Source organism: Scylla paramamosain, chromosome 6 (assembly GCF_035594125.1).
Source record: "Scylla paramamosain isolate STU-SP2022 chromosome 6, ASM3559412v1, whole genome shotgun sequence".
Lineage (NCBI taxonomy): Eukaryota > Metazoa > Arthropoda > Malacostraca > Decapoda > Portunidae > Scylla > Scylla paramamosain.
Genome location: NC_087156.1, coordinates 28447283 through 28470789, shown reverse-complemented (window position 1 = coordinate 28470789; position 23507 = coordinate 28447283). Strand labels below are relative to the sequence as shown.

At 36.9% G+C, this 23507-nt stretch overlaps 1 protein-coding gene across 5 annotated transcripts; it reads right to left on the bottom strand.

Annotated features, from left to right (window-relative positions):
* Positions 1-1620: 1620 nt before the first annotated feature.
* On the bottom strand, positions 1621-22582 carry LOC135101572 (ankyrin repeat and BTB/POZ domain-containing protein 2-like). 5 transcript variants are annotated; one of them, XM_064005694.1, is made up of 18 exons: positions 22213-22582; positions 19316-20542; positions 18741-19004; positions 18060-18298; positions 17693-17951; positions 16210-16352; positions 15182-15369; positions 14390-14634; positions 13844-13966; positions 13279-13544; positions 11672-11816; positions 10417-10707; positions 9869-10063; positions 7616-7847; positions 5987-6192; positions 5531-5824; positions 5196-5378; positions 1621-4265 (listed from the first exon to the last, which is right to left on the bottom strand). In XM_064005694.1, the coding sequence occupies exons 1-18, from the start codon at positions 22525-22527 to the stop codon at positions 4065-4067; spliced, it is 5016 nt and encodes a 1671-aa protein (XP_063861764.1). In that variant the 5' UTR covers positions 22528-22582; the 3' UTR covers positions 1621-4064. The 5 variants fall into 5 exon arrangements, with proteins under 5 accessions (XP_063861764.1, XP_063861766.1, XP_063861765.1 ...); XM_064005696.1 differs by having other exon boundaries at positions 13279-13448; XM_064005695.1 differs by having other exon boundaries at positions 14483-14634.
* Between the last annotated feature and the right edge of the window lie 925 nt (positions 22583-23507).

The window sequence follows — 23507 nt, the reverse complement described above, 5'->3', positions numbered from 1 at the left end:
ATTTTTTTCTTTTTTTAATGTATCCCCTGTGCAAGAATTTTATGTTATACTATGCCCTCAACTTGTGGAAAACCAATGTTGGACAACAAAAATAATATATATTTTCAGGAATGAAAAACTCCCGCTAGTGAGAAACAAACAGTACAACATATTAATGAATCACTGAATATATTTAAGAAGTTGAAATCTTAATCTTAAATGGAAATACTTGCACTTGTCAGATATATTTAAATCTTAAGAAAATGAAAAAGGCACACAATATGCCTCACAACTGCATTCAGTAATCCCTGTGTACTCCCATACACTGATATGAAAAGCACAAATATCAGTCTAGTAACTCTGATGCTTTGTTTCTATCCTTTATCTGTATGCATCACTAGTAAAAGTTCAAGATGCACAAGACTGACAATTTTCAAAATATTAAACAGTTATTTCCACTAAATCTAAACTAAACACTTGCTAATATATTGAGCATTTAGGCTTCCCATGAATGCACACATACATCCAGAGCCAAGTATTTCTACATCAGTCACCACAGTATTTTCAGTAACTTTGTTCTTTTATTTTTCACATCACTTGCACAGATCAATTATTTCTTGAATTCACTTTGCATTGAGATCACAAAGTGTTTTCATTATCTCTAACACTCAAAGAATATAAAAAATAAATAAAAAAAAAAAAAAAAAAAAAAAAAAAAAACACTGCAATAAACTCCTGATCAGCACCTGAGGACGAGTTTTGGCAGTTTGTATATTGGATGTCCACTGAAGTAAGTTGTGGTACATTTTCCAAGAGTAGCTATCACTTGGTCATAAAATTACACCCGCGACCAAGTTCACTATATAGAACATATATGCTCTCTTGTTCTTGTGATTAAGTATACACTGTCAACACTATTAAATATAAAAATTTACATTAAACTCTATGTACAGTGATACATACAAGGTCTCAATAATTAAAGCAAATACTCTGACAGGTGGAAGAAGAGATTATTTGGAGAAAAAAACTTACATGTACATGCTTATTTTGAGCTACTTATGGTGTTTGATGATTTTTTAAAATGGTGCAGACATTGCTCAAAGACCTGTGTGTGCAGCTGGGGTGGAGGAAAGAGACAGGCAGCAGCAAGACAAGTTGTTTTGAGTTGAGGATTTGCAATACATATTTTCTCTTTCCAGTTGATTTGTAGTGTAGGTTAATCTTGAAATTTATTAATAAATTTTAAAATCCTTCTAAATTTCCAAGTTAGAAAAAAAAGGTTCAAAGGATTAAAAAATAAAAGAAATCAACCTGTTCTCATCTCTTGCTCCTTTCTCCCAGCACTCGCAGAGCTGAGGCACAATGGCTGCAGTTTGTTATAAAGTTTACCTATCATCAAAAATAATGCAAATCAAATATTACTGTCTACAGGATTTTCTATTCAGAGTAACCAATTCTTTCATTGGTACAAATATTTGCTTTAATTCATGAGATACCATTATATATATATATATATATATATATATATATATATATATATATATATATATATATATATATATATATATATATATATATATATATATATATATATATATATATATATAATATATATATATATATATATATATATATATATATATATATATATATGAAGGAGGGACATTCAAGATGACCAATATGTATAAATGCAGATTACTATATAACTGTGAAAAAAGGAGACATCAAATTTCATAAATGACACTTGGAAATATTTTTTATCAGAAACTTTCAGCAGTTAAGTTGAAGTGTCAAAGTTGCCCTCTGTATGGAGCAAATCTTACTTAAACTACTAACTAGCACTTAAAATATATCCACTGAGTGTTTAGTAATATTTCACTGAAAATGTTCCCCTTCAGAGAGGTCTCATCATTGTAATAATTCATTATTAAGGTTTGTATCATAATCTGTAAATATTATTGAATTAAAAAAAAAAAAAAAAAAAAAAAAAACATGAGTGTGTAATAAATGGGGAGTTATGTGAACACCACAATTTTAAAGCTAGCCAGTAACATGAATGAATATTTCCCTTTGAAATTTAACAATACTGTCAACTAACCATGCATACCAATTGGTGTATAAAAAAAAAGTGTTGAACAAAATATTCATGAAATCCCTAAAACTTATCCGTTAAGACTTTAAAATGCATCACTTTCATGCCAGTTAACAACTAAGCTACAATGACTGAGCACATAATTTTGTAAATGAGCATAGCTTACATCCGGCCAGCAGATTGAGCTTTGAATATGTATAAGAAATGTCCATATGCAAATAATAGTTCTGCATATGTCTGTATCATTATGAAAGCTTAAAGATTACAAGAGCTATTCACTTTTAAACATCATGTAAATTTAAACCAAATAAATTCTGGATGCTATACATATGTAGACACACACACACAAACACACACACACACACACACACACAGTAAAAGTTCCTTAATCCAACCTCTTATACTTCAAATCATCCTAGTCTGAATTTTAAAGTGGATGGCAAAATTCTGAAAATTTAAACTCATGACTTATAAATATTTACAAACCTGCTTCACTGATTTATTTATAGCTTTTATGGCAATAATGCATATCATTAATGCTTATTTTTAGTAATATTATCATTACATTATACAAGATAACAAAAATCAAGAGGAAACATTGTGCGTGACCAGAACAACAACGGTGGGTTGTGCAGCAAATCTGAAGCCCTGTGCCTGACTGATGTGTTTCTGATTTGTCTGACTGATCATCTTCCTCACAAAACTTTACCTTGTAATGTAAAAATTTCTTTGATAACAGAAAAAGACAACATGTGGGTAACAGTGATATACAGTAATAACCCCCATGATTTTGTTGGCTTTAAAGATTAAGAAGATTTTTGTTTTAACACTTCTTATGTTTAAAATCTTATTTTGAAGAAGATTTTCATTCATACTTTCTTGTGTATTTAAGCCTTTTACTTACTGTTAGCAGTAAGTTATTTGCCACTATTATTCCTGCAACTGTCTAATGGTTTGATTACGACTTTATCATATGGGCACTTTCTTGACAGCACTGCCTTCAGTAGCAGAGCCCTAGATTTCTGACAGCCAGCTGGCTCTAAGAAGTACATGGCAACTTCAATTGCTCAGCAGAAAGAAGCAAAAGCAAATAGAACGAAGACAAGGAAGATATGAAAACAAAGATGGTAGTGTTGATATCTTCCACTCTTGTCAAATAAATGTTTCTTTAAAGCCTTCTTTGACTAATCCAAGTGAAAGATATTCCACAACAGTGGATCTTCTCCTTTGGTCTTCTCTAAAGGAATGGAGCCATAATTCTTACTACTGAAGACTGGTCTTCCCTTGCCTGCATATATAACCACAAGTAAACACACCATGAAATCAAATCAGTTTGATATTCATATTTAGTTGCTGCATCTTGGGGGAATAATCTCATATCAAGGAATATTTGGTTTTCATACTCATACAATGATAAACTTCAATTAGTAAATAAATTATCACAAAATTAAATTGTACATTTTATGCACTGTGTCTCTTGACTACAGCAAACTGAGAACTGCCAATGCTGTCCAAAAAAAATGTCTGTGATATGGCCTTAAGAGCTCCTCAAAACAGGAGCAGTGTAGAGGTTCTTTGCATTACTTAAAGTGTTTATACAGTATCCAGGTAGTCTTGACAGTATGTAATGGTAAATAATTTGGGATATGAGGCTAAGGCTTCATATATATGAAAGTTTCAAATTATGTATATAATGTTTCCAAATCTATGTATGTACATATACAAGTATGATACCTATCTTCTGGATGATAATGCCTGTAGTAATTTATTTTTGCTGATTCAGATGATTAATTCCCCTGTAATTTGGATTAAGGGACTTTACTGCATACAGACATATACAGAGAGAGAGAGAGAGAGAGAGAGAGAGAGAGAGAGAGAGAGAGAGAGAGAGAGAGAGAGAGAGAATCATTTATACTGTATAGTAATATTGGGCATCTTTTGCAGTTTTGTCTTGCTTTCAATTTAGTATGATGTATCACTTAATGTCCTGAGTTCACTTCTTTCCAGCACGTGGGGATGAACGGGCTTTAATACGTGCTTGCAGTGTTAGCAAAAGGCCTGCCAAGACATCATGATCATGCAACTTCTTCCCAAAGATGAGGCGTCTCACAGAGTCGTCGTATGTGAGGAGTGCAACCATGTTCTGCAGCAGGAAGCCCTGGCAGTATTCCAGGAGCTGCACTGCATTGTAGACCTGAGACAGAGTAAAGAAGTCTTTTGGTATTTATTATGATTTAAATTTTACTTACATATACTTACATTACAGCATACCTGTATATGATTATAATAGTTTTTTTCAAGATGGTAACATTTGATACATGACTGTTGTAGTATTTGAATAAAGTAGTCACAATTTATTTTTTTTACTTTGGTTCTAATTCCATGATTTTATGCCAAAAATTAAATGAAGAAATGGGGTTTTCCTAATGAAAGAAAATGATTATCTATTGCCAAGGCTAAGTAGTGAAAATTTTGTAAGATTTTGATCTCAGCAACTTGCACATGGCACATACTGGAAGATTTGTGTGTGTGTGTGTGTGTGTGTGTGTGTGTGTGTGTGTGTGTGTGTGTGTGTGTGTGTGTGTGTGTGTGTGTGTGTGTGTGTGTGTGTGTGTGTGTGTGTGTGTAGTTGCTATATCAGTATATAACACCACTGCATTCCCTGGCACTAAATGCTTGTCTCCTTCAGTAACTATATCATACTGCTCATAAGCCTTGCAGAATATAGACTTTCAAGAGATTTCTGACTAAGTTTGTATGTTGCTACCAAAATTCTATCTAGTTTAATTATCCCCAATTTGGAAGATTTATGCAGCTGGATGTCTTACAATTTGAGTAAAACTCACTGCATATTTACCAAGCTACTCCTGAATGCAATGGCTACATAATACACAAGCTTTATCTGTGGTATCTCACTTCTAACTGAGTGACCCTACAAGTCAGTTTCTATGGATACATGTGCAATGAAGTCTCCTCTCATGGACTGCCAAGTTTCTAGACTGCACAATCAGTTTTTGCGATATCATAAATAGCTGATACTTTTGGACACAACATGAATGTGTTCACTGAATATATTCACACATGTATAAGAGAGCAAGAAACTGAGAGAGTGGAAATCACTTACCTTAGCATGAATGTACATTGATACTACATTATCAACAATGACCAGCTTTGAACACCGTGATTCACAGTAACGCAACAATGAATCCAACTGAAAGAAGTTGGCAGCTGCCATCAGCTCCAGTACATCTCCATCCTCTACCTCCAAATTTTCACATCCTCCTTTGTAGAGGCTCTGCATTACCAGCTAAAAGAAGCAAACCAAATAATGCACATTTAGCCATCCACCAAATGGAAGTTATTAAGTATTTCAAATACATCAGTAACCACACAATTCCACAACTATTATTCTAATAATAACAGTTATAAGACTTAATTTGCAGTATGAAATGAACTTACCTCAAATATATCATATCTAATGTCATGAATCTGGACAATGGGTGGATTGCCTTCACAAAATTTTGAGCTTAACATTTGCTTGAATCTTGATGAGGCATTTACTAATATGATCTTGTGAGCATAGAAAACTCGACCTTCCACCCTGAATTGAACATCAGAGAGCTCTGGGTTGTTGACAAATTTTGGATCAATTCTTGCTCCACCTGAGATTGTGGTATCACGAATTTCTTTTATAGGTTCTTTACCGTAACATGAACAAAATATATCAGCCAGAAGAAGAGAGGTGCCTTCATTCTGCAGAAAAACAAAACAGATCATGAATAGTCCTTCCAATGTATTTAGTGCATGGCTCTAAGATGCTAATATAAAAATTATTTCATAATGTGTATGTTAAGTTTTTCATCCTTCAGCATAGTGTAACATAAAACAAGCCTCAGTTTCACTAGAAAAACAAACCTTGCTGCATCTAAAGATTGTGAAAAGTAAGGGGAGGCATTCATCCACAAACTGAGCAGAGTAATCATCGGGCCAAACTTGCAAAAAGTCTTGCAACAGCTGGTCAATGATGGACTCCAAACGATGTTCATGAGCAGTGGCTAGTGTGTGCATCCAACAGTGAAGTGTCCAAGGCACACCCAAATCTCGCAAGTCCAAAGTCATTTCTGGAAATAGATTTTAAGTATAATGAAAATTCTTGTGACATCATGGAGAGAGAGAGAGAGAGAGAGAGAGAGAGAGAGAGAGAGAGAGAGAGAGAGAGAGAGAGAGAGAGAGAGAGAGAGAGAGAGAGAGAGAGAGAGAGAGAGGAGAGCAATGAATTATCAGCTATTGTCAGGATCCCTAACTTGTTGTCACACAGCCACAATTCATCTCTCTCTCTCTCTCTCTCTCTCTCTCTCTCTCTCTCTCTCTCTCTCTCTCTCTCTCTCTCTCTCTCTCTCTCTCTCTCTCGTTATATTGGGGACTTACTGTAAGAATATTTATTTATAAATAACAAGTGACGTGAATGAATGAGACAAGAAATGCTAGACAGATGTTGTGTTGCTCGCTGTGCCAACTAGTGGCAACCTAGCTGAAGCTTGCTCATATCTCGGATTTTGGCTTGCAACTCAAAGCAAAAAAACTGTTCCAGCAACAGCTCGTATCTTGAAAAATTTGTAAGTTGGGGCACTCGTAAGTTGAGGTACCACTGTATCTACGGCATATACAGTGGAACCTTGGTTACTGAATGCCTCCCCCCTTTTGAACAAAATTTTGAACTTGTTATTCCTTCGGTTGTGATACCATAATTCCATTCTAGAACAAAATTACTTGATTTCAAATGTTAAAAGACATAGCAAAAGTTGCCAATTATTACTAATTTATAGTTTCTATAAATATTTACTTAATTTTTATATATTTGGAGGAGAGACACAGAGTGTAATTCAATCTCTGAAATAAGGTAAATGTGATCCCATTGAAGTCTTGATGTAAGCAAACAGATTTCCGCAGTCAGGAGTTATTACAAGCCACCTGTGGCTCTCTCGATGACCCACAACACCATCATTACTATACAACTTCAATTTTGCAGTAGCTTTTCCCAGGAGCAAAATGTCCAACTGTTATAATCACCTTCATTTTGGTGGTAAGTGGGTTGCTCCTCTCTGTGTCCCTCTGTAAGGCTTCCCTCACTAGATCAGTGACAAAGAGAATACCTGTATGGTCTAAACAGTATCTTCTGATGAGTTCTGTGTCACTAAGTTCATTCAATACATACTTTCTGGATAAATAATTTGTGAGCTGGAGATGTTGTGGATCAGCCATTTTGGCTATAGGAGTGTCTGTCATAAGTCACTAAGACAGGGTAGATTGGTGTCTGGGAATGAATTAATTCATTTTATATTGATTCCTATGAGGAAAATTATTTTGGTTTTCGAACATTTTGGATTTCAAATGGCATTCAGGGACCAATTAAGTTCTAGAATTGAGGTTCCACGGTATATATATATATATATATATATATATATATATCAAATTATGTGAACAAAGAAGGTCATATCATGCAGCACAGACACAAATTAAGAAATCCATATAAAAATGTCATACCCAGGTGTCCTGACTCAGCAGAGTGGTACATGGCCTCCTGAAGTGTCTTGATCTGCTGCTTAGTAAGTTTAACAACCTGAGAAGAGTCAGAGGACGTCATGCTGCCTCGCCCAACAGGTTCATCAATGATGCACATCTGACGTCCAGGACGTCTTTCTCTGTCACAAGTGTTACCACTGGCTCCTTCTGCTAAAATTTCTTCCAGTGAAAGGACTTCTCTGGCTGAGGCATGCTGAAATATAACAAAAATAGTTGTGATACAGGACAAAACTTATTGCCATTGATGTGTTTATCAATCTTGCTTAAAAAATTAAAAACTGAGGAAGAAAACATTTTTTTCCAATTCTAGAAGACATAGTGGGGAAGCAGTACATAAAGAAAAGAAACTAGAAGAAAATAAATAAAGTTGGTATGCAAAAAGGAATGGAGGTGATATATACTAATATAGATGGGATAATACAAAGATCAGACTACTTAGATAAGTAAGATTCCAGAGTGGTGTCCAGTAGAAACCAGATTAACTAAAGAAATTCACTTAGTGATGCATACTCTTTACAATATGTAAAGAAAAGACACTGAATAGCTCTATGTTATAGATCATAGTGAAAAATTGCCCCAGGAAAAAAATTACCACACTACGAAAATAGATCTTGAAGGTTAATGACATTCTCTTGACCTATCTAGATGAATCTTCAATAAATATAGAAACACTAACTCCCTCTGATATACTCCAGGTTTGATCCTATCTTTTCACTGGATATAAAGGAGATAATGCAAGACCCAACAGTGTAAGACCCTGCTCAACATCTAATACAGGAATTTTGCACATTGGAGAAAGAAATTATAAAAAGTAGGAAACTGGACAAACATTTTTCGAGTAAAGGTTATTTGTTAAATTTATAAGAGAAATTTTTATTAAGTGCAAAGATCTGAAAATCAATGTCTCTTGAAAGTGAGTGACATAGTCATAATAAAATGTAACAATCTATTTGCACTGCTTCCTAAGGAAAATTACATACATGACTACCAATGATCAGGGAACTATGAAGTCTATTGAGATACTTGTCATAGGCCAAAAAAAGTACATGGCTAGTGAACAAATTGATTACCCCATAAGTTACTTGATGCATTGAATGATCTTATGGATGTTTTGTTAGATTATCATTAGATTACCTATGTAGGTTTCAGCAAAAGGCCGATTTAAAATCTGAATCAAGTAGAAGGAATAAGATATAGGGAGAATGTATCACTTGAAGCAATCCTTCAATTTTTGCTGAGCTCCAAGTTGTGGTAATTCTTTCCCTATGATAACATTTGATCTTTATCTGAATTGAACAGAACAAGTGATCTACATAATATTTTTGTAAATACACTGGTCTGTAAATACACTGGTCTGAATGAAAGTTGTGATTGAGCTGAAGAGTGATATTACATTTATATCACATTAATTAGTCATAGTTAAAGACTGCAAATTGCAACTGGCCACAGAATACGAGACATCATGCACAACACATAAAAGAGGTAGATACCATCTTGAACCAGGCAGTACAATGATCACCTTTGCATGTACTGACACCATGGTTCCTTCTCACTATAAAAACTGGTTCAGACTAACCCTTGGAAGTTAAACCAAGGAACATCCAGTCAACATATTATTTAATTGAATATCACCATCACCATTAAGAGTGAATCAGAGTCAACAGCTGGTCCTATGAAAATTAGTCCCACACAGAATACCATAGCCTTGCTTCTCTTCCTTGGAATAAATTTAACCATCAAGATTGACTTCCTGCATCAGATGTGTTCTATCCTAATCAGTGGCTATGCTAGATAGGACTAATTCTGTGTAGGAAGTGTCATGTGAAGTCTCACATGCAATTTTCACACATATATTTTCTTCATATAATTACAAATTTGGAAAAAGATAGAAGACAAATGATGTGTTCCTTTTATTAAAATTTAGGTTATCCATTATATCTTCCTTCAATGAATGCTCATTACCCTCTTTGATTAAAGTTGTTGCCTGAAATACTTCATGAACTTTAAAGACTAGGGCAATTATGGCTTTGATTCCATTAATTTTGAACATTTTTCTATACTCTTCCAAGCCTATGGAATTCTAAGGAAGAATCAGGATTTATGACAACTTTGATAGATTGTTGAAAAATTGTTTCTGAAAATAGATAAGCAAAAAATTATCAAGAAGCAACAAATACTCAAGATATGCCTTAGCACTAAAAATTAATAGTATACCTGAGGTTGTGACAGAAGCTTATGAAGAATAGTCTTCTGCCCATGAGCAGCAGCTACAGCAATAGCAGCATAGCAGCCTCGTTGAGCTGCCCCTGAGTAGCACAGAGAGTCCTTCATGAGGGTGGAGAGGTAGGGGTTGGCACCATAAGACAACAGCAGTGTCATCATGTCTGTGTGACCGGCAGCAGCAGCAACCTAAAGCACAAGCAAATATTTGTATTATTCCTATTCATGCTCCAGTTGTGCCCACTGCTATCAATGTTGCATTTTCCTCCATCATTTCCTAGTTTACTTCACATACAATTTCCTCCTCATGATTACTGAAGAGTCATCTCATCAACAGTCTTTATATAATGAAGCAGTGACATTGAAATTCATAAAAACACAAGCATAAAATATGCCAATAAGTGTTGTTCATCCTTTCTGCTCTTATTCATTTAGAGTTGTTGGTCTGTCATATATATATATTATATAATACAATGAATAATTACCAGAAATATTCAGATATCTATTATGAAAAACACTGCAGAGCAACACAGAATACTCACTTGCAAAGGTGTTTCTGTACATTTTTCCTCAGCCAGTCGTGCACCACCTTCAACATTGCCTCCTTTCTCCAGCAGAGTTTTGGCAATGTTTATGTGCCCATGTATTGCAGCATATGTGAGAGCTGTCCAATGCTGTGTCTCTGGGTTGGCCATGAGATAGGCTGGCCCAGTTGGAGGAGTCTCAGCATCTACATCTGCCCCGGCATCAAGCAGCATATTCACCATTGGCTCATCCCCACGGATACAAGCCAGCATGAGTGGTGTCAGCCCGTATTCATTGACTGTATTTACCTGATAAGAAGTCTTTAATAAAATTCAGATTGTGGCAATACTCTATACTATTCAGACTTTTAACTTCTTATAAAGTATACCCATGTAAGACCTAAATAATTTGGGTGACATGTAGATGACAAGTTGCATAGGAATATTTGCCTGACTTACAATAATAATTTCATTCAGCAGTTGATATGTCTTGTGACTACATGCATATCCAGACTATCTAGTACACATGCATCCAAAGAAAACTGCCATGCACAGCCTCAACAACTGTCCTCATTCATATACAACTAAAACTACATTTGTATTAAAGAGTATATTTCCACATGTGAATCTTTCATCATCAAATACACCACAATGATCCATTGGCAACTGTAGATTTTACTTTTGCTCTTCTCCTTTACAGGATGGGACCAAAGAAAAAAAATGAACTGAATTCACCATGACACCAGTGAATCAGGGATTCAACATCAACTGAAAATCCTCATGTGGAATTAATCACTGCTCTTTTCTTATTCTTTTATCCCAATTATCTATCATACCAAAAGCTCATTCTTATATATATTTTTTTTTTCACACATCACTACTTAGACACTTAATTACAAAGTGAACATACATCTTTAAAAGTAAAGATACATGTCATGTAAATGATTGGTGAAGGCAGTTTATCTGCTTTACTGATTTATAATTCATAACTAAATATGAAGTGGTCTACTAGTAACAGAGTGTTCTGCTTTAATAATATGAATCCTTGAATGAACTGAGGGGTTCTATAATGTAATAATGTATCATGACAATACAAGAAATGTGGATTATCAAAATTCATTCAGCAGAAAATAAAAAGTTCTTAATCATTTTTTTTAATAAAAAGGGACAAAAATTGTTTGAAAAACTATGATGGAATTATATCTCTTCATAACTCTGACAGCCTTAGAATACCTGCAAAACAATGAATATATATACTGTATAATGGAAGTACCTTGGTGGCTGGGAGAAGCTGCAAGGCATGAGGTACTAAGTCTGTCCTTCCACAGGACAACATCTTAAAAGCAAGGTCAACTTTAAACTTCTTGGCACACTCCATCTCATCTAACTGCCTTCTGGGACACATCAGTTCCTCATACCTGATGAGAAATTAAATCTGACAATTTTTTGTAGAGCTGCTTTATCTGGGAAAAAGAAAGACTATTAAGAAAAAGAAACTGTTTTGGAGCAAGTACAGGAGGCAACAGTGTCTAGTCTAGAAATGGATGCAGGTGGAGAGCAAGTATTTATGCACAGATGCTTTGATACAAATGAGACAGATAAAGCAATAAACAAACTAGGGTGTGGCAAAACTGCAAGCATAGATGGAATAACTGCAGAAATTTTAAAATGTGAGAAGACATATTAACAAAAATAATCCTCCTCATACATGGCTTGGTTTAAAGGCAGGGAGCTGCAGTAGATTAGTGGAAGAAGGCAGCTGTCATGTTTTGACATGAAGGTAGATATGTTAAGAAAGATTAAAAATAACATAGGTACAAGTTTGCTTAGAGTGTGAGTGCAATTTATGAGTATCTCCTGGCCAATAGGCTGATGGAAGTGATTGAAGGGAAGATCAGCAAGGAGAATGAAAGGTTTGACATGAAAAGACTATGAAGATCAAATATCTAAAATAAAAAAAAATAGTTGAAGAGTACAAAGGAAATACTGAAAAATTATGTATTCTTCATGAACCTAAGAAGAGCATATAATAAGCATATCATCTTTTCTGGTGCTCCATAGGTATATCTATTCCTCCTCAAAAGTCTCTTGATTTATTTGTACTCTTAAATTTGCAGTTTCATCCATCAAATTTTTCCATAGAGGAGTCTAAATGGATGTGATGTGGAAGTCCTCTATTTGGGATTTTTTGTGGACATAATCTCCATTGTTACTTTCTTTTTATGATACCTTAAATCTACTTTCATTAATGTTGATAGTTTCTTAACACTGCAATGATTTATTATCCAAATCTTTTATGTTTCTTCAAAATGTATTTCAGTAACTTCACTGGTTTTCACACTCTGCATGCACAGATCACAGCTGTAACTAAACACTAACATAAACCCAGTGTTTTAATGACACTGAACATAATTATCTCAAAATGCCTAAATTTTATGAGCAGCTATAAATTCTGAGTGACTAATATTTGTCACCAAGCCAAACCATTTTGTAATGAGGGATATTATTTGAGAATGAATGAATCTTGTCATAAATACTGGCACATTCTCCTAACACTGGAGGTTGTGATTGTAATAGTCATTTACCAGCTCAGTAAATGCTTAGCTATTGGGTGGGAAGTTTATTTGTATTCAGAATTACTTTTTCCCATTAAAATACAGGAAAATAAAATGATTAATTTCAACCATACCTATAATGTGCTACACACAAAAGTATGTATGAATAATAATGAGATAAATTGACATGGAGATGGGACAGCACAAACATAGCTTGTTTCCTTTATGTAACATATTGGTAAAATACACATACAGGATCACTTTGTATGGATGGAAATCAACTGTAATAACTGTAATGATGATATACATTGAAATTCCAACTCACCCTATCATTCTCACAGGACAATCCACCCCAGGAAGAAGTAGTCTGGCTGCCTGCATGACATCATCTTTGTCCACCACTGTTGAGTGACGGTGCTCAGTGTGGGCAGTGGCCACCCTCACCCACTCTAGTAGTGGCGGCAGCACTATGTATGGTCGCTCATAAACCAGCTCCTGTATTGGAGCACGAGATGCATGCTCAGCATGTTCCAGCTGACTGCATCTCATGAAGTAAAATAATGCATGTAAGGCTGAAGGACCCCAAGTAACCTGGAATGTCAATACATAGTTAAACACATGGAAAAATACCAGTATTATGTATTCTAACTGATAATACTTTTACGCACAAAGGAGACAGACCAAAGGTAAAAACAAATTAAAAGAAAAAAGAGCCCACTTACTGTCTCTCTTCCAAAAAAGAGAAAAAAAAAATCCCAAGGAAGAACTAATTCAGGAATGGAGGTCCTTTGAAACTCCTCTCTTAAACAAGGTAGAGTCATAAGAGGGAAATATAAATGTATGTATACACATTTTCAAAAACAGCCTGATAAGCAAGAGGAATGACTGACCTGAGCTCGAGTGGGAGAGGCAGTGTTTGCAGCACGGTGGTGGTGGGGCGCAACCCGACTCAGCAGTTCACTCAACTCCGCCAGCGATCCAACGCACGTTGTCAGCAGAGACTGTTCCAGTGTCTGGGGGAACAAATGCTAATTTCATTAATTTAAATTACTAACAGAAGGATAACTATTTCTCTGTCTTGTAAATTTATTTGAATATCACATTTTGAGGCCCCTGTAAAAAAAAAAAAAAAAAAAAAACTGCCTTGCATCTTTTCAGTTAATAATGATAAAAGGTATAAAATAAAAAAAAAAATCCAAAGCCCAAATCAATGAATCTTTAACACAGTCATAATATTACCCACAAAACACTGTCCCAACTTTTCTCTTTCCCATTCAGTGATTAATTTCCAATGAATTTGGAAAAAAAAGCAAACAAATAAGAGCCAAATAAAGTCACAGTAACTGCACATGATACAATCAAGAGTCTTGCACCATTTCCCAGGTAGTAAGTAATATAATGATATTCAGCTACTTGAAAATGCAAGAGGGCTTTACTTTGCTGTTTCTTGAGTGCTCCTCAGGACTAAGGTTGACACTTGATGAGGGCTGAGGTCCACTGGTGCTCCCTCCCAGACCTCCACTACTCACTCCATCACTTCCTGAGGTAGTGTTGGAGACTCCAGTGCCACCACCTGTACTGCTTGACCCTGAACCTGCATTCCCTCTGCTCCCACCCGTTGAGGTATTAGTTGAAGTTTCAATGCTGCTGGTACTTGCCCATCGAGGCAAGCAGAGTGCACCTGCCGTACGAAAAATTTACAAATTATATCATAAATTACATGCATAAATGTGAATATTCCAACAACTATTAGTTAATAAAAGTATTCATACAATTGACATCTGTGACCATCTCTTTTTTGACTCCTGACTCCTTCTGGGACCACCAAGGAACTGGCCTCAGCAGAAGAGCTTCCATCTCTTTTCCTTGCTTATACAAACTTTGTAGCTCTATTGGCAATTTTTTCATCCAAGTACCCAAACTACTTCAAAAGAGGAGTATAAAGACACCTCTAAACCTACACTGGCCATCTTTTTTAGAATCTCTACCTAAATTTATATTTCTGGAAGTGGTATATTATGTGGGCTTTTCCCATAATTTATGTTCTTGGCCAGAATCCTTACCCCTGTCCTCCCCCCAACACACACATACACACAGAAAAAAAAAAAAAAAAAAAAAAAAAAAAAAAAAAAAAAAAATATATATATATATATATATATATATATATATATATATATATATATATATATATATATATATATATATATATATATATATATATATAGCACCTGTGGCTGTCCTCCCAGCATTAAGGTGAGCATAAGGCTGCAGCAGGCCCCAGAGATCTCCATTGTTGGCAATGGCATGCTCCAGCACACTGGCTGTAAGCATGTGATCATCCTCAGGTGGGAGGCACTGAAGTACCATCTCCTCCAGCAAGTTCTCCATCCCAGCAGTCAGGTACACAGCAGCATACCTAACAATAAAGAAGACTAATATAACACAAGAATAATACCAGTTACAACAATACAATAATAAACAATTCAATGTTAATGTCTACATTTTTTCAAACTGTTCTTGGACTTCTGAATACATTTAGGTAAGGAGTTCCATGTTAAACCCTTCTTTCTTTTTATGTTTCAGTAATTAGTAATGGGAATTTGTGAATTTTCTTGAAGTGAAACAAATTTCATTGGAATAGAATTCATAAAACAGGAGACAAGTCATGCAGGAATTAAAAATTTCAAATATAAACACAATATATACAAAAGTAGTACATATAATCATATAATCCATTTAATACAAATTTTTCCCTAAATAGAGTAAATAAATTTTTAAAGACTGACTCACAGCTTGGGATGACCCATATCTGTAGAATATTGAAGGTGAAGGACTGAAGGTTGGATAATGTTAAAAAAAGACTCAATCTAAGGAATCTTTAATCCCTTATCTTTTGGAATTTAAGCAACAACAACTAAATAAAAAAGAAAAATAATACATGAAGAATGCATAGCATTAACTCTTACTCTAACTGTAGTCTACCAAGTTACTTATCTTTAAGTGATGAGTAAAAAGAAAATAAATAAATAAAAATATAGTAATAATGATAATGATAATGACAATATTAATAATATAAATAAAATTATCTATTTATCAAGCTGGCAATCCCACAAAGGTGGCTCAGACCTGTGTTAATGTGCAACACAAATTCACACACATCGTTCTTAGCCCTGTTGGCCTCCGATGGAAAGGGACAGTCTTGTGGCCAAGTGTACTACACCCCAGAAACCAAGAGATGTATGAATGCTTGACTTACTCATGCATAAATTTGCCAATTCGGACATCACACATCCACCTCATGAAACGTCCCACAGACAAGTTGAGGCCGGCACGCGCACTCTTGGATTGCCGCAGCTGATCTCCACACACTGTATACATGGCAGCTGCTCTTAAGCAAGCCTGTATTGGGAGGTAAAGGCTTCGTAAATTTTCTGCAAGAAGCCATCAGGCCTATACATGGCAGTTCCTGTATAAAACATGCCTCCCTATTTCCATTTATCATCTCTATCCAAATATTTGTTTAATCTTTTAAAGCTCCCTATTGACCCAGCACTAACAAAGCCTATTCCATTCATCTAACACTAAATTTAAAAATCAATTTCTTCTTATCTCTCTTTAAAAATCCAACTTTATCAAGCTTGAGGCTATTATTTCTAGTTCCAACCCAATTACTGATCCTAAAGATTTTGTTTATATCACCCTTGTTATATCCTTTATACTACTTGAAGATATCAATCAGATCTCCTCTTAATTTATGTTTCTTGAAGGAATGTGAATTCACAAGCTTCAATCTCCTTTTTGTAAGGAATATTTCTTATCCCCTGTATCTCCTGTATCTGTTGTCATTACTGTTACACATTTATCACATTAGTGCAATGTATAAACTGAGATGAAGCAGGGTATCTCAGTCATGTGGTCATAACGTGTGGTAATTGTGCTGCCCAACTCCCACATTCTTGACAAGAATGTCAGCCATCCATTCACTGATACTTTCTTTATGTATATTATGTTTCTTAAAGACAGCCTAGAAAGCTGTGATAATTATTATTTTATAGTACTTGTGAAATATGACAAAATGCTCTAATTACAAAATCAATGTAAAAAAAAAAAAATCAGGGTTTTGAATATATGGCAGCAGTCAATCAGCATGTGGCTTACAAACTTGCACAAGTTCATGGAATTTCATCAGTTCAGCATCCGGAGAACAGATTATAACTAATTATACAACTTTCCATCCTGATTAATACTCATAAACTAGCATGACAGAAACAATTATACAATGAAACACTATTACAAATATTGAGTAACACACTCCCTTCATCACCAAAATTGCCTTCTTAGTTGATGCTATACTGAAAGGTGGGATCCAACCTTCCCACTAGCAGAGAGAAGTTTTGTTAATGATAAAGGAAAAGTCTAATAATGAAGCTTTCTGAGCATCATATTTGAGCAAAAATACATAAGTCTGATAGAGAACTTTCTCTGATGGATCAACGCTTCCAATTTGTTTTATTTATTATTCTGTTATGAATTAAGGCTGTGCCATTATGAAGAAATCATGAATACTGAAAAGTTCTAGTCGGAAAATTATTTAATGAAATTACATTCTGAAAATACAGCTATAAAGATCTCAATGCTATCAATTCGAGAAAAAAAAAGTATCTCTGCTTTGATATCCTTGACAAAAAAAAGGAGTAAGAAATGTCCTAAGTTGGAGCTTGTTCTAAGCATAATAATACCTTGATACAAGAATCTGCCAGCGCTGGTGAAAGGACAATCTTAAGAGCTGAAGACACTTCTTGCTTGCTGCACATAGCCAATGGTCGGGTAAGCCTCTGAGCCTCCCGGGCCACCCTGACAAGGGCTCGCTGCAGCAGATATGACAATCGAGGTACTGCTTCCATCGACACTCTGTCCAGCTGCTCCCTCACACGACCCTGCTGTACGACTCTCAGCACATCGTGATTGCTCCAAGGCAGCTGTTGCAATTCTACCAATCTAAAAGCAAGAATGTATAATTTTAAAGGAGAAATTGTTTGGGAAGCAACAATGCTTCCTTTCCTGGTTTAATTTTGTATATTTGCTGCAATGTTCATAAAATATTACCTGTTATGAGAATCGACCCACACAAACTCATCAGCTGCAGTGACGTTGGTGTTGATGGTTTCCAGAGACGAGTGGCGCATCAGCCTCCTCACAGGCTCCCCCTCTGATCCCGACATAGAAGAGTACGTTGAAGTGGAGTAACTGGTCCTTGAGCCTTGTGAACGTAGAGTGAGCTGCTCTATAGCTTGCTTGATGTCTTCCAGTCCACTGGCACTTTCAAGAGTAAGGGAAAGGTCATCCTGCAAAAAAAAAAAAAAAAAACGTTATATCTATGACTGTCATGTCACACACTTACATATCTTCCATATACAGCCATGAAAACATTTCTAGCATGAATACCATGGATAAAGGAAAGATCCCACATTTCCACTGTTTGGTTCACATGGCCAAAGTTCAAGATCACCAGAACTGGAAATCTCATCAATGTATGATATCTTCAAGCTATTCTGCATACCTTTTCTCATCTTCAAATAGCAAGTCAGATATGAACTAAATTACTATGCCAAACCTTCAAATATGATATTTTGGAAAGAAATTTTCCTCTCACTGAGAAAATAACTACTGTTATGAATCATAATATGAAGGATCAATTCTAAAAGTCTGCAAGAAATATAATCCTACACAAAGTATATTTTTTCTTAAAAATGATCAGTGTGTGTGGATACATGTGAAGTGACCTACTTTAGATGGTGCGGCCCTGTGGCGTGGCCAGACTTGGCCTCGCCGGCCTGACCCAGCCCCTTTGTATCCTGCTCCAACTGAAGTTACAGCAGCAGAGAGGCGCTCATCCTCAGGAACCACCTTGAGGTTGGGTCGTAAGTGGTCATGCCTAGGTAGTGAGTCAATAGGTGGTGAAGAGGAGGTGTGGCCGTCAGACATGGAAGCATGGCCTGATGAGCGGTTTTCATCCGATGATGAGCCACCTCCATAAGAGTCTTGACGGCGCTGTGAAGTAAAGCTGTTTAAGTGATTGAGCTGATTAAGTGTGTGTGTGTGTGTGTGTGTGTGTGTGTGTGTGTGTGTGTGTGTGTGTGTGTGTGTGTGTGTGTGTGTGTGTGTGTGTGTGTGTGTGTGTGTGTAAGCACATGCATATGTCTGTGTGCATGTGTGTAACATATCTATAATATTTATACAGTACATATATACTTATCCATTTACTTATGAATCCAATATATATATTTATATATATAATACTTATAGAGTACATATATACATATCTGTTTACTTACAAATCCAATACAGACAGATGAACTAACCTGTATGACTCTGAGCTCATCAACAGACAGGTGGTGTGGGAAGGAGAGGATGTTACGCCTTTTGGATTTCAGTTTGGTGGGAGGTCGCTTACGGTTCATCATGTGGTCTCCATCTGAGGAACTCTTGCTAAGGGACCCACAATCAGTACTCTCAGGAGTCAACTGACCACCAGGACGTCCAAGGTGACTTAAGTGAGCATTCAGATGTCCATTAAGGTGGTGCTTATTTAGCTCATTATAGGTGTCCACATCATCTGGGAGCACTGTGAGGGCCATTTTATTTGTTACCTCAGCCAGCTTCTTGAGGTCACAGCCATCAACAAGCACTTCAGGATCACCCTCGTCTTTTTCAGCTGGGTAGTCACGGTATTTGTCGTCCAGTATATCATCTGTCACTAGAGTGCTGCTGCTTTTGTTCTTGCAATTGCTGCTGCTGTTATTGCTACATGGAGAATAGCTAATATCCTTCTTTTGGTCTAAGGCATCGATCACTTTCTCTGTTGAGTCAAGGGGAAGCCTTTGGCCGTGGGATGGTGAGGCTTGCATGTGGAGTGCTGTCAAAGGAAGGGGTGAATATGTTTGGGGTCCTGACACAGGATACTTCTCTGGGGTCATAGGGTAGCCTCCTTCCCATACAGCACCACTACTGGTTTGAGAGGTTGATGATGTGTCTCTCTCAGGATACTGCTGCACAAAGTGACTACTGACACTGACAGGACTCAGATTGGGCACACCCACACCTACAGGGGAACCTTCCAGCTTAGGCATGTCTGGTTTCCCATAATCATGTTGTGGGCGAGGGTCAGACATTTTGACAGGTGGACTGCCTATACGCTGCGACTCCAACTTGACAGGAGGTGATGTTACTCGGTGTGGGGAGGCCACACGTTCCCTCAGACCTCCATTTCCAGTGCCAGGAGAGCTCATCATTGCAAGAGCAACTCCTGGGGACTGTTGGCGTTGAGCTGGCACTACCTCACGGCTCTGAGCTTTATACACCGGGGTGTTGCTTCCATTCTTGCTGGTGTAGTCTTGTGGCTTTGTTGGGTAGTCTTGAGCTTTAGAGGGATAGTCCTGTAGTTTGCTTGGGTAGTCCTGTGGCTTGGTAGGGTAGTCTTGAGGTTTATGCTGGTAGTAGTCATGACGAGGGTAGTCACGTTGAGCCAGGCTGAGGGGAGCACCCACCAGTCGTTCTCGGGATCCAGCCCGACCTTCACGCCCACGACCCTGCAGCACAAATACACCAAAGTTAATGTGATGTGGTATCTTATGGATTAAAATATCTTTAATAAATGGAAAAAAAAAAAAAAAGGGCAAATGAGGAAATCTTGGGATAAAAAAAATCAGAACACTAATGATGGCAGCAGTAAAAGATAATATATTATTGAATGTTTCACATTTTTAACATTTTTACAACTCATGATCACTAAATGGCGTCATACTCCCAAGGGCTTATGTAACATACCTCTCATGTTCACCATGAGTTGAATAATTGATTCTCAGGTGTTAATGGCCAAGGACTGTTTGTTTACCTTGATATCAAGACCACATTGTAGTCTCCTATGATTTTAAGTCATCTTCATAAATTAAACCTTGTCCTAGATTGCCTTACTAATACTGACCTCAAACTTAATCTACAGAAGTACAATTTCCTCAAATCTCACGTCACCTTCCCACACCATGTAATGTTGTCTAAGATAGCATCTACATTCCTGATTCTAGGTCACAACTGTTAGGAATTTTTTAACTCTTGCATCTGCTGACAGTGTTACCTCTTTTCTAAGATTAGCTGGTTATAGTATTATTTTAGATTTACATACTCTACAACATTAGGAATGTGATTTTTGCATACCTTACTGGATTCTAAGAAACTTTGTCTGAGTTTTTGTGGGAAATCAATATATTTTTTTGTTTTAAAGACAATGCTTCCCCCCAAAAAAACTCCCTAGACCCAATCCTGTAAGATAGGTTGTGTTAGTATCTCCTTGAGGGTGGGGGTGGGGATCTAGGGGTTAAGTTAGGATTAGTTTCCTAGGGGATGATGTGGTATAAATCTAAAAATTTACCCTGGTTACTACTTCCATGCCTTAGCTAAAAATTCTGCATCCTTTATTTCCCCTGTCACACACCTTAAGGGCATTCCTCTCCCATGGCATGATACTTACCAGAAAAGCTTTGGTGACTATTAAATATTCACTTAATACTTTTGTCCTCTCCTTCTGAGGGCAGATGCATCTTCCCTTGATGCAGGTATCATACTTATGCAATAAACGGACAGAAAACATCTGCACATCATTACTCATGCCAGTCATGTTCTGACTTGCCTAAGATCAGCATACCTGAATCCCTCACTGATGCTTGTGGACTTGAACATTTTTTGAGAGATCATAAATGGCTATTCTGTCACTGTGTACATAGACCAAAGTGATTACTTTTTTTTTTTTTCCAAAGGTAAAAACCCCACACGTCACACAGGATTTACTTTGTCTTTTCTGAGATTTGATTCTCTCCCCTTGTCTTTTCTGAGACTAATTAATTTTTGCAGCACGTGATCAAACCTCTCTCTCTCTGAATTTTCACTACTGCCCACCAGCGTAATGGAGCATAATGGATATACAGAAATTTATCATAAGGCGGGATAAATAGGCCGTTGGCTGTCTTTGGCCGTGCGAGCCTTCTTGGCAGGCTCGAACCTCTTCCACTGAAGCTAGTTCACCGTCCTCGACTGATCAATCTAGAGTGGCTTGACTATCCTGACACTAAACTGTTAATTGCATCCTCAACCTCACACTCATACTTTGCGGCAAATCACATGACATTATGGTGTCACGAAAACCACATGACTTCAAAGTTCTACCTGATATCCATGGAGAGGCGGCATTTAAGGCAAGGCTCACCTGTGGCGGATCCCGCGTGGGCTGCGTCTTGAGGGCAGGAGTGGAGCCGCCACCTAAGTCCCGCACTGGAGTTTTGCCCACTGCCTGCTGCTGCTGCTGAGTGTAGGTCGTTAGGTCCCTGTTACTCCCGCTGTTATTCTGCTGTGACTGTTGCTGTTGGCTATACGGTGCAAGTTCTCTGGTACTCCCACTGTTGTTGTTGGTACTGCTACTGTTGCTGGTGGTACTAGAAGAACTGGTGCTACTGGTGGTGCTGCTTGAATTGCTGTTACTACTGTTGTTTTGTGACTGCTGTTGTTGCTGGGAGCGGAGCATCACCGCAGCATCAGCACTAAGACGGTGTACATCTCCGGGTCTGCAAAACAGTAATTATTAGTTGAATTAGGTAAATAAATAAACATAATTAGTAGACATTTAATATTCACTTATTACTATCTCCTACACCTAAATAATTAAACATTTCATTAACATGTGCTCATGCTGAAGTTATTTTTAATTAGATCTTCCTCGGGCCATAACTCCACCCAACTCGGTACTGAGAGTTGGGTACACGTGTATGCTTTTGTAAATAGGTGCACTCTTTTACAACTTAATCATTCACCCTTACGTACAGAATTTTCCCTCTGTGTTTTATATGTATTCATGACAAAATTATCAGGGAGTAACACAAGGGAGACGAGACGAAGCTTAACGAGGATAAATAACTTTCTATCTTTCTTTACTGTCAAGTTGACGACACTAGAGACTGTTCCGCATTGACGGGCTCTGAGGAAACACGAGATATTTTTCTTGTGATAGTTCAGGCCATTTGAATAAAAAGTCGTTTTGCTTGTTCTCGACTTGAGATTGTATGCACCAACCATCCAGTTACCTCAAACTTAGGCTCATTGATCGTGATAGCACATACTACACATACTACTGTTCTCTTCCCTCTCCTATCAGGCTGTGTTACTATATTATAATAATTGGTAAGCTCCCTACCCTCTTTCTCTTTTCAGTCTAAATTAATTAAATTACGGTCTTGCTCCCTCCTAACTTCTCGTCTGCTTCAGCAGTTGGAGATTACGCTCCCTCATGCCCCTTGCCCACGCCCTTCCCGCGGCCCCTATGTGGCGTCACCTCATTGAGAGCTACGGAATGCTGCACCACTCCTTCATTTTATTAACATCTTCCTCGCATTCACATCACAAAAAACAATCACACAGTCACCACAGTAAACATCAATTCACCCCTTCATCAACTGCCCTATCTCTCAACACAGAAAACACCACATAAAGTCGTACGAGTCTTCTCTT

Coding starts and splice junctions, on each gene's coding strand:
- LOC135101572 (XM_064005694.1), bottom strand. CDS start 22,527: ATGCTCCGCTCCCAGCAACAACAGCAGTCACAAAACAACAGTAGTAAC. Junction 14,635..15,181: donor TGCTGGGAGGACAGCCACAG/GTGCTATATATA, acceptor TTCGTACGGCAG/GTGCACTCTGCTTGCCTCGA. Junction 6,193..7,615: donor TGCTGAGTCAGGACACCTGG/GTATGACATTTT, acceptor ATCTATTTCCAG/AAATGACTTTGGACTTGCGA.